This window comes from Podarcis melisellensis, assembly GCF_964234715.1.
Source record: "Podarcis melisellensis genome assembly, chromosome: 4".
Classification (NCBI taxonomy): domain Eukaryota; kingdom Metazoa; phylum Chordata; class Lepidosauria; order Squamata; family Lacertidae; genus Podarcis; species Podarcis melisellensis.
This window is the reverse complement of record NC_138531.1, coordinates 78941753-78953585: the sequence shown is the minus strand read 5'-3', so window position 1 is coordinate 78953585 and position 11833 is coordinate 78941753. Positions and strand designations below refer to the sequence as shown.

The 11833-nt window shown below is 43.2% G+C and overlaps 1 protein-coding gene across 6 annotated transcripts in view; it reads right to left on the bottom strand.

The window, feature by feature from the left end:
* Positions 1–429: 429 nt before the first annotated feature.
* FLT1 (fms related receptor tyrosine kinase 1) overlaps positions 430–11833 on the bottom strand; it is a 142004-nt gene continuing 130600 nt past the window's right edge. For all 6 annotated transcript variants that reach the window (XM_081909316.1, XM_081909315.1, XM_081909312.1 and 3 more), the window contains 7 exons: positions 11512–11623; positions 8672–8771; positions 5108–5213; positions 4800–4942; positions 4171–4246; positions 1711–1802; positions 430–964 (listed from right to left, as the gene is read on the bottom strand). In XM_081909316.1, coding sequence (XP_081765442.1) covers positions 763–964; positions 1711–1802; positions 4171–4246; positions 4800–4942; positions 5108–5213; positions 8672–8771; positions 11512–11623 — 831 coding nt within the window. In that variant the 3' untranslated portion in view covers positions 430–762. The remainder of the gene's footprint in view (positions 965–1710; positions 1803–4170; positions 4247–4799; positions 4943–5107; positions 5214–8671; positions 8772–11511; positions 11624–11833) is intronic.

The following is an 11833-nucleotide window of genomic DNA, read 5'->3' as shown; positions in this document are numbered from 1 at the left end:
CCCCTGATGCATTCATTGTGTCCCCGTTACATCTGCTTGAACTGTTTCTACTGAACACACTCCTTCAAAAGCTGAAATAATTCCACAGCAGCACGAGAGCAAAATTGGTATGTATCTACAAAACTCTGTGGGATAAATAAAAGTGCAATCTCCCTTAAGCATATACTGTATTTTTCGCTCTATAAGACGCACCAGACCACAAGACGCACCTAGTTTTTGGAGGAGGAAAACAAGAAAAAAAATATTCTGAATCTCAGAAGCCAGAACAGCAAGAGGGATCGCTGCGCAGTGAAAGCAGCAATCCCTCTTGCTGTTCTGGCTTCTGGGATAGCTGCGCAGCCTGCATTCGCTCCATAAGACACATACACATTTCCCCTTACTTTTTAGGAGGGAAAAAGTGAGTCTTATAGAGCAAAAAATACAGCAACTAAGTAGACCAGAAGCAGCTTCTAGCCTGGCCAGTTTCAGCATCCTCCCATAGCATTGCCCGAGACCAGTGTAAGGATCTGTACTTAGGAAGTGAGAGAAATACAGTGCACAGGGCTCCCTCCCTGCTGTTCCCCTCACACATTTGAATAGTTACTGGGTTCCTGCTGTTGGGTGGAAGCTAGTGCTACAGCCCAGAAATAGCCTGTACTCTACAGGGGTGCTGTTGGGTCAGTGAGTAGCAGGAAGGAGCGTTCAGTATTTTAAATGGTGATAGTGAAGAGATGCAGCTCAGTGGAGGGGCAGCTGCTTTGAGTAGTTCAAAGTCCTTCCTTGCTACACTGGAGGAGTGGAATAGCGAACCACCGAGTTATAGCTGGGAGGAGAGAAGCCCTGCGTCTGCTTCCCTTCCCAGCCTGTGCTGCCGCGGGTAAATGGCAGAGTCACATCGCTGATGTGGCCGCAGCTGGAACTGTAAACCTTTGGCTTTGCGATGTCACAAAGGACAGACTCCTTGCTTCGGCTGCCAGAGAGGAGGCTACAAGCAAAAGCAGACGTGTGTTAGATTAAAATTATGTATCATTAATATGTTTCCACTATCTTCGCCAATGCTATAGAGCATGAACTTGTTTGGGAACTGCATTTAGGATTTCTCATGCCCAAAACAAGACACAGTCTTTTCTTTTTTTCCTTTTAAGCAAGTCTGACCAACTTCCTTACTGTCTATTCACTGCTTAGAATAATTCCTGTTAATACAGCCTTTTCATGGACAAGCCCTTATTCCCTAGACAGGAGCTAGGCAGAGGAAGGCGGCTAACACAACATGGCGGAGGGCAGGAACAAAAATGACGCTCTTGCATCCCTCCATTGTCATGTTGCCATTCTAGTATCCTGATTATATTACGCTGAGTCATGAAAGGGAAGGGGCACTAAGAACAAAATCCACACCCTGCCCCCAGCTCTATAATGTGGTCGTTTTTGTATATTGCTAACTCAAACACAAGGCAGGGACCAAATTGACCAGTGCTGTGGGAGGTGTAAATCTTCCCCCTTTTGCAATCTTCCACCTGCCCATAAAAACCACCCCATAGAACAAGATATACCCATATGATATCTGATACCCATAGGACAAACAGCAGATGAATGGAGAGTGGTCTTTCTCCGGAAAATGGCTCACAGGAATAGGGTTAACACACCCTTTAAGTGACAGATTCAATTAGATTCCTAGCAAATGTCCCCACTTTGTGTCTCGTTGCATCCTGAATAGTCGTTGAAATCACATACCCAAAGAAAGTTTGCTTTTGTTTGCTGCCTGTCCATGTAAAACGCTTCCGTTCTTCTGAAGACAGCACCATCCCACTGTCGGCCTGGTAATCCTGAAAAAGAACACACCTTTGGTAATGCAACTTTGTTCCTTGTGTGTTCAAGTTTACCACAGTTACACATTGACTCTGAATAACCCATCATCTACATGGCCCTAGATTGACTTTTTGATAAAAGTGCAACCATGTAGGGTGTTCAACAACTGTGCAAAACGTGTACCTGTGTATGCAAAGAGTTGAGTTTGTACACCAATATTCATATGTAACATTCAATGACCATAAAGTCTGTGTACACAACAGCTTAGCTGTACAAATCAACAACGGTACACCCACAAATACTCATTTATGTTTAGAGACAGCTTGTACTTGTATTTGGGGTAATATGTGAATAAGCCTTATGTTAGCTGTAAGAAAAGTGGTGTATGAGCAGTGGTAAAAAAAGTATTTCTGTTCCCAAAAAAGTGATAAATTATCAAATTGATAACTACTACTTAGTTGACACTCTTCGTCCACTGAGACTAAGTAGGACTGCACTTTTTGGTGTTATGGTTTAGCATATCTTTACATATCAGATATTTTCTTGGAGTTCTCTGAGCGTAGACTCAGTTACAAGCTTCAGGGACACAAAAAGGAGACCTGGCTCACAGAAGCAAGTTTTACATACTCCCAATTCTTCTCTGGCTCATATTAAAATTCCTAGTTTACCTAGCCAACCACCTCACTTCTTCTCCATCAGCCCTCTTCCTTCCATAAATTAGTCTTGGAGCCCCTTCAAGTCAGTGGTGTTTTTTGCAGGTGTATTCTGCAATGTGTTGGGCTCGTAGCTTCTTGCTGAAATGCTGTAACTTTTCATCCCACAAACGTTTATTTTTAAAAAATAAATAAATAAATTTTATTTTCAGTTTTTCTTAAAAATATTTTACATCAATAGAAATCCAATATTACAATACACAAAAATATTCTGTTTCCCCTCACCCTTTTTGTGCTTTCTTATTTTAATTCATAACACTGCATTTTCTTCGTCATTCTAATTATTAATTACTCCTTCAAATTTCCTTTGAACTGTTTGGTTTAAATTAATCCTCCTAATGAACTTATGTGTGTACAATGACATTTCAAACAATCTACAAATTTTCCCCAGTCACTGATAAAGTTTTTCATCCCACAAATGTTCTGGGTGTGTGTGTACATGTCCCCTTTTGGTGTTGCAGAATACACTTGCAAAAAAGCACCAGTTTGGAAGGGTGGTCCTGCCATTGACACAATAATGGCACATTAGTGGTGGATTTACACTACACTGCCCCCTCCGCTGCATTGGTTATTATGTGCTGCTTTTGCCACGTTGCTGCATTATTGCCATCTGGAGGGGGCACTCTTAAACAACTAAATTGGGCAATAGGGTGGGGAAACAACCCAGAACTTTTGTGGGACCAAAAGTTACAGGATTTCAGAAGGAAGCTATGGGAAATGGCACTGGCTGGGAATGAAGCGGTATGTCCAAACCTAAACCTTTTGCAGGCACAGAGAGCACTGATTGTGTATATCGCTTTTGTAAAGAACTATGCAGAAATTCTGGTTTTAGTATGTTGTCTATTTGGCTGTAATAATAAACATTCATTTATTTAACACCACCATGAGCACAAATCACTGTGTATGCACAATAAAAATGACACCAGGAGGTGCCCACTCCATGTTGTGATGGGAGCAGATGGGGCAGTACCCCCAGCTACAATAAAAAAATTAAAGAACCATTTTTTGTTCACTGCTAATACAGCAGCAGAGAAGGCCACCATAGCTCCTGGGAGTTCTAGTTTTTCCAAGGGCTACTGCAAGCTCCATAGTCCTACCTCCTTTAATCTGCTGCTCCTATTGAAAGAGCTTTGGGGAGGTAGGCGAGTGATTGATTTCAAAAAGTCAGAATACCTAAGTGATATATTCCCAACTTCTTCCCAAGTCAGTTTGTGGTTTGGGGAGCTTGCCCATCAACTGGCCTGAGGTTCAGGTGGAAGGATTGGATAGAAATGAATGAGTAATAAGACTAGTTCCACTGTCACACTCTACTGCGACGAACGGAGAAAAGGCCAGCCGTGGTGGGGAGTGTGCACTGCATCCCTCCTAGAGGTCCCTGCAACATACAAACACACTTTCCACACAGGTATATCACACCCAGCACATTATTTACCATTTGGCTAATAGTCTGGAAAAAAAATAATGCTACTTTTAAACATGTTACTCTCGCCGTGTACATCAGCAGGACAATACCAACTTGCACAGCAAAATGAGTCACTCTTCCCACAACATCAGCCCATCCTGAGGGAAGATGACCACAAAGGATCTGTTGTATTCCTCTTTAGCTCAGCAACACAAGGCTGAATCTAAAATGGCACACACCACACATTTTAGTAGGTTGATCGTGACTTACATCACATCCAAGTTTGCTTTTGGGCGAAAGTTCCTCAAAGGTCTTGACTTTCATTCTGAACGCATTAACGTATCTCCTTGAAAAGCAAACAAGAAGAAAAGCTTGTTAGATGATCTCAAAACATCCCAATACAGTGGTACCTCGGGTTAAGTACTTAATTTGTTCTGGAGGTCCGTTCTTAACCTGAAACTGTTTTTAACCTGAAGCACCACTTTAGCTTATGGGGCCTCCTGCTGCTGCTGCGCCGCTGGAACACAATTTCTGTTCTCATCCTGAAGTAAAGTTCTTAACCTGAAGCACTATTTCTGGGTTAGCGGAGTCTGTAACCTGAAGCGTATGTAACCCGAGGTACCACCGTATGTACATTGAGCTGCTCTGTTTTATATTCTTCCTACCTGTGAACATCTGAACAAGGGTGAGACACTCTAACTTTATGGGCGAGATTTAACTAAGTTGTTGCATGAGCAGAATGAGATCCAGTTGTGCAACAGGACTTGGCCCCATCTTTCCCCTCACATCCCCTAAATCTGTTCTGGATGGTTGGGCAAACTTTAGAGGGCATGCAGGAAATCCATACTGCTAGTCATTACTTTGCTATATATGTAAAATATCTTGGTATTCCATCTTACCCAGTGTTTTCGATGCTTGTGTAATTCAAGGCTGGTACTGAATGATTTCCTTTCTCATGAGGATGAGGGGAAGTTGGAGAGGAATGGTCAAATTCAGGATCCACTGATAATATAGTATTCAGAGGGATATAGTCTTTGCCATCCTACATAAAGAGAAGTATAAAAATTATCAAACAGATAGGAATAGTGTGAAAACAATGCCAAGCATTGGAGTCCACAAGCTCCCTAGGGAGTCCATTCCACTGTCAAACAACCATGACCTCCCTGAAACACCATAAACATGGTGCACACTGCATTTTGCTGCTTGCCTGCTTTACGTTTGCTTGAAGTAGATCTCCCAATCTCTCCACTAGCTCTGAGAATCTTGGCCTTTCCTTTGGATCCCCTTGCCAGCAATCCAGCATGATCTGATATCTGCCAAAGGCAAAAGACAGGGTATCATGAGCACTACTTCCATGACTCACACTTGAACAGCAGACTTCAGATCTGGGAGCCACCCTTAACCCAAACATGCAACATAGGATCCATTTTAAAATTATTTTCTATAGACGTCCACCTCCCTCTTTTTTCTCTCCTACTTTCTAACTTAAACTCTCTCTGATTTTATGCGCTTCAAACAAAATACAGAAATGGTGAAAGTGCTACCGATACCCCCAGAGTTCAGAAAATTTGTGTGCCTTGAAGAACCATCAGTGCCGTGCAGTAGAGAACACATCAAACCTCTTGTGGTATTTCAGGCATTTCTACAGAGTTAAGCTACAGAGTTAACTGTTGCAGTTTTAATTATTTTTCATAGGATTTAGGTTCTGAGGAAAGTAAGGAAGAAGTCAGTACAATTATGATGAAACTCCTGCTTTTTCATTCTTCCTCTTTCCACATGTGAACGATGAACAAATACTTAAACTCCTCACAAGGCTCCATAGCTTGGTTGCTCGCTTGCCAGACTAATCTCAGGGCTAGAAAAATCTCTGTTGCATTGAAATCTTAAAGCTTCTCTACTGCAGTGTAAGCCCATTATCTCTTGCCCTCCAAGCGCCGGTTACGCCATTGCTCACATCAGCCTTTCATGTGTTTGAAAGGTTATCAAGCTGCTTCATCGACCTTCTCTGGCATAAGCCAAACACCAGGAGCCCTCAGCAGCCTGCATCACAGATCTCTGCCCCCAATCTCTGATAACCTCTGCTGCTCTTCACTGATTCCTCTCTCGGTTGTTATCCACACACCCACCCCAAAGCACACAGGCCTCACAATGGCCAAACCAGAAAGTTTCATTCTGTAGTTTTGCCACCATAGGACTATTAGTAAATGTGGTGGCTGAACAGAGTGATGCTGAAGCATCAAAAGGGGAACGGGATGTCGCACATCTCATGTGGTATTTCTTGAGAATCCTTGCTTTTATTTACCAACCTCCCCACCCCACTTACGATAGGAATGCCTGGTAGATTCTCAGATGCAGGGCTTAGGAATTTGTTTGTATAACAAAGGAGGTTCAGTTGGCTTCAGACAGGAATTTTAACCCATCCTTTAGGAGGTAGTAGTCATGCATGTGCTACGCATTTGAGATGCTGGGGAAGTTCTTCAAGCTCAGACTAGAAACCTAACTTGGGAGGCCTGTAAAAATCCCTTGCAAAAGAAGAGGTGAGTTTTACAAGCCCCAAATGTCTTCTCCTACATAGATGAAAACCCCAGCAGGAGAAGACATCCCAGCTCCACCCAACTTCACACAGGTATGTTTCTGTCATTTGCCTCACCTGTCCCTGCTGCCTTCCCCATACCCAAAGGTCGCTCCTATTTTTCCTACCACAAACACACACATATTCCCCTGTCCTACCAGTAGGGAGCAGCAACAGTAGGAAAAATGGTAGGTCTTTTCCCCCCCCCATCCTCTAACAGCATGGCAGGCAAGGAGGATTATTAGAGTTGTGGTTTTTCCAAGGGCTTCTGCAAATGCACCTGGATTTAAATTAATCTGGAGCCTGTATTCACTGGGACTCCTAATACCACTGATCCTAACAGGCTGAAGGGCCTCTTTTGGTGTCATCATATTGCATTGCCATCCATTTAGATTTTTCTGGGAATATCCTGCATACAGGAGTCTGGTTTCATCAGCGGTTGGCAACCTCTAGTCCATGGGCTCCAAGATCAGCCCAGCAAGTCGTTTTTGGGGCACCACACCCATCTTTCTTAGCCTGGCGTCATATATGGCATCAAGCATGGGAAAGTTCAAGAGGCAGCTGCTGCAGGGCAAGGCAAAATGTAGCACTTCTCGAATTTGTCACTTTTTTCTTTTGCTCTGAACAGAGAAATGAAAAAATCACAGAATTTTGACTGCAAAAGAAGAAGGGGAAGTGCATTCTGAGTGCACTCCCAATTCTTCCTTTAAAGCCACTGCTTGAATTCAAGCTGATGATGCAAAGGAACAAACCATCCTTTGCAGCCATGGCTTGAATTCAATCCAGTTGCAAAGGAAGAATTGGGAATGCAACTGCAGATTGAAGCTACAATCACCTGATGTTATGTGATACCAGGTGAATGGAGAATGTGTGGCCTCACCTGTCAAAGTAGTCTGTGGGGGCTGGCCACTTCCAGACCTGGCCCTCTGGCTGAATCCAATTTCCTAGGCCCGACTTACAGGATCACCACCTCAAAATCGTTTTGATGTCCCTTTCTGATATCATGTTTGCCGTGAATGTGTCTCCATAGGAATTACACAAAATCATTCTGATAGTGAGACGTGCATAGGAACTAGTATACATACTAAATTGTGTGTGTGTGGCCCTCCATCCTGTCTGGAGCTTAGGGGAGCTAAAGGCCAAAACATACGAAAGACCACAGCTTAGGCACCCCTGCCTTAAATCCCAAAACCCAAAGAGCAGATCTTAAGGATACGTTCCTTTAAGGAAAAAGCTAGCAGAAGGCCTAACTAAAGCCAAAGCCAAATTATGTTTTTAAGGAAAGCAGAAAAAAATGATTCAGGAAGGGGTGACTTAAGAGTAGAGAATGTGGTGCTTAACCTTTTCACCACCTATCATTTCTCTGTTCCAGTTTCTCCCCCTTAAAACTAGGTTAACTATCTGCCTACAGCAGGGGTGGCTAAGCGGTGGCTCTCTAGATATTGTTGGACTACAACTCCCATCATCCCTGACCATTGGCCTTGCTGGCTGGGGTTGATGGAGGTGGAATTCAACATCTGGATGGCCACAGATTAGCCACCCCAAATGAGTATTTGTGAGGGTATGAAGAAGAAGAAGAAGAAGAAGAAGAAGAAGAAGAAGAAGAAGAAGAAGAGGAGGAGGAGGAGGAGGAGGAGTTTGGATTTGATATCCCACTTTATCACTACCCTAGGGAGTCTCAAAGAGGCTAACATTCTCCTTTCCCTTCCTCCTCCACAACAAACACTCTGTGAGGTGAGTGGGGCTGAGAGACTTCAGAGAAGTGTGACTGGCCCAAGGTCACCCAGCAGCTGCATGTGGAGGAGCGGAGACGCGAACCCGGTTCACCAGATTACGAGACTACCGCTCTTAAGCACTACACCACACTGGCTCTCAAATGAGGACATTTGAAACCCTATGGCACGAAAAGCAACGGGGGAAAGGGTGATATCAAGCATAGAAGTAACAGGCTGGGAAGGTTTATGCACCTCTTTCCCAAATCCTGAGAGCCAGTATGGTGTAGTGGTTAAGAGCGGTAGTCTCGTAATCTGGGGAACCGGGTTCGCGTCTCCGCGAACCAAATCCAAACTCTTCTTCTTCTAAATTCCCAAAGCACTTTTATCCTAGTGAAGGTTGGTGGCATTTTGTTACATGTGCGCACTGTTTGGTTTGTCCCAAAGTAATGCATGCCAAAAATGATACTGTCCAAAGCACTCGTACATCTCTGGGGTTGCAAAATCTGGGGCTTTCATTCTTATGCCTTCTTTTAACTTGTTGAAAAAGTCTTCATCTATCTGAACACCTGGATAAGGAGATGCACCTAAAAGAGAATAATTAAAAAAAACACACACTCTGAAATTGGAATGGAGAGAATAACAAAGGAAACCAAAGACACTTCTGACATGTGAACCTTTACAACATTTGCATCCTGTTAGAGACTGAGCGTTTTCTAAATTGAGTTGCTAACCTGTGTGGCCTTCCAGAACTTTTGGACTCCAATTCCCATCAGCCCCAGTCAGCATGGGACCTGGTAGCCCATCAACATCAAGAGGCCACAAGCCAGCCACCTTCCTGCTCTAAAGTAAGCCTGAGATCTATTTTGCTTCCCACCACTCTTCTGTTCTGTTTGGGTGATGGGCAATGAGTTCTGATGTAACGTAGGGGCATACTATTTTCTATATTCTTTTCTTTTAGCTTAGCTTTTCAATTGTTCATCCTTTCTCAGGGTAGTAAGAGTTAATTATGAGGCAAGAGCAATCCCAGCAACAAGTACTAAACAACCAGAAGACTGTTTGTCTAAGGAACTGCATGCATGGACCAATTTCCTCTGCTGTTGTGTCTGTCTCTTCTACCATTCTTCTTTGATGAATGAAATTGCTGCTTCCTTTGCAGGACAGATTTTGTATCCTGCATTTTTAAAAAAGATTATTATTATTATTATTGTCTTGCTCAGCATTTCCATCCTAGATGGCATGCTCACCCAAAGATGATAATTTCAGTCTTTGTTTGCCTGTGAGCCCCATGGATTAGTATGGGGAGGAAGCAGCTGTGAATGGCAATGGCTTGGCACTGTGAGATCCAAGAGCTGATTGTGGTTGTACTGCTGAAAGTTGCTTGTTTGTTTATTATTAAATTTGTATCTCACCCTTCCTCCCAAAGGAGCCCTGGGTGGCAAACAACAAGTGATAAAACAATAAGAACATCTTAGAACGTTTTGAAAAAACAATTCCAGTACAGATGCAGACTGGGAAAGATCTCACAGACTTTATTGCTATTATGGCCCGCAGAGAAAAGTGCAGGAATGGGTAAGGTCTATGTAAAGAAATATTACCCAGATAGATAGATTATCTGACAACAATTTTAAAACCTCTCCTTTCATGTGTTCCCGTCATTGTTGAGACACATGGTTCATAGTTTATTTGCTATTTATAAATAATTGCCATATTTTGTGTAGCATAATAAATACTGATTAACAGACTAATACATTACCACGGTTCTGATATGAACAACAGTGAAGTCACTAGATCCTGAAAAGCACAAGGACCTCCTCTTGCCTACCCACACATTGAACAAAGTGGTTTTTTTCTCCCCTTTTCCACTCAATACCCCAGTACTGCATCATAACCAGCCTTAAATTCTTCCATGCTGAAAGAGCAGCCTGCAGTGTGGCAAGGGAGGAGACAAGCTGCCTCTTAGAAGCCACACAGATAACAGGGGCTTACTGCATCATTGCCATTCCAAGGCCTCCTAATCACTGCGTTTCTGCCTTTCTGGGTTCTGTAAAATGGGGTTAAGCATGTAGCAGGTGATTTTAGATTGCACAATATAGAAAAGTAGGGACTGTGAGAGAAGGTAGGGCAATTTTGATGGGCCCCTTTACTGCCTGCTAGTTGCTGCCATTCAGGTAAAGAAAATATTCTGAGGTCTTGAGCTCTTGCTTTCTACAGTGGTACCTCTGGTTCTGAGCCCTCGGGTTATGTTTTTTTTCAGGTTATGAATGTTTTTAACCTGGAAGTGAGTGTTCCGAGTTCTCAGAGGCCTCGCCGCTGCCCGGAGCCAGGCCCCAACATCCGCAGGGCCTACGGAGGCTCCGTGATCGGCCTCCAGCCGCGAGAGCTTTCTGAGGCTTTCACAACTGCCCAGAGCCAGGCCCGACATCCTCATGATGCCCAGCAGGTCGCATCCCAGCCCCAAAGTTAGGTAAGGAACACTGGGCCGAAAAGCCCTTTACCAACCCTTGCCCCACCCCCAGCTGTAGCAAGATGGGTGGCACCTCGCCAGGTAAGCCTACCTACCCTGTGGGAGGGGGGAGTGGAAGATTTTGGGATTCTGCAAAGGATTTTGGGATTTGTTTATGTGAGTCTGCCCTGTGCCTTTGTCTCTGCTTTGCTCCTTCGTTTGGGGGACTTCTGGGGGACTCTGCCTTCTGTCATTGTTTTGGGGATCATGTGGAGCCCAGTTCAGCTACTGGTTGACTGTGTGACTGCAGAAATGGATAAAAGCGCCCCAGCCAAACAATGACTATCATCAGTGCATGTAAGAAAAAAATAAATGTTAATTTTTTCATCTACAATACTGTCTTATTTATTTTATAGTACAGTACATTGATTATTGCCTTCATTTTATGGATCAATGGTCTTGTTAGACAGTAAAATTCATGTTAAATTGTTGTTTTAGGGGGTGTTTTTCATCGTCTGGAACGGATCAATCCACTTTTCCATTACTTTCAGTGGGAAAGTGCGCTTCAGGTTAAGAACAGACTTCTGGAACCAATTAAGTACTTAACCTGAGGTACCACTGTATATTCAAAACACATTGGTTTAACTTCTACTAAAATGTAAGCAGATCATAGCAAGCCCATTTCTGATATATAATATTTAAGCTGCAATCCTTAACACACTTAGGTAGGAGTAAGTCACATTGAACTTGTTGAAGATTACTTCAGAGTAGCATGTACAGGATTGCACTATTAACGACGAATTGGGTACTGTATCCAATTGATTTTGTTTTCAGAGATCTTAGGATAGAATCAATTCACTTTTTTTAAAAGAACAACTTACCTAGAGAAAATATTTCCCACAACAGTACTCCGTATGACCAAACATCACTTTTGGTACTATAGATTTTATCAAATATAGATTCTGGTGCCATCCATTTGAGGGGGAGACGTGCCTGCAACAAAATAAAAGGGCCTTACTTTTCAAGCAAAATGAAATTAGCTGTAGATAGCAATGTAAGTGTTTTACAGAGCTAGAATTATTGTTTTAGGCTGCACGTGGAAGTTGCCTTCTGCTCACAGAAGGGCCAGAGTGGTGTTGTGCTAGAAAAATGAGATTAAATCCAGAGATGCAGTTTGTCTTGCACATACAGTACTCCACTCTG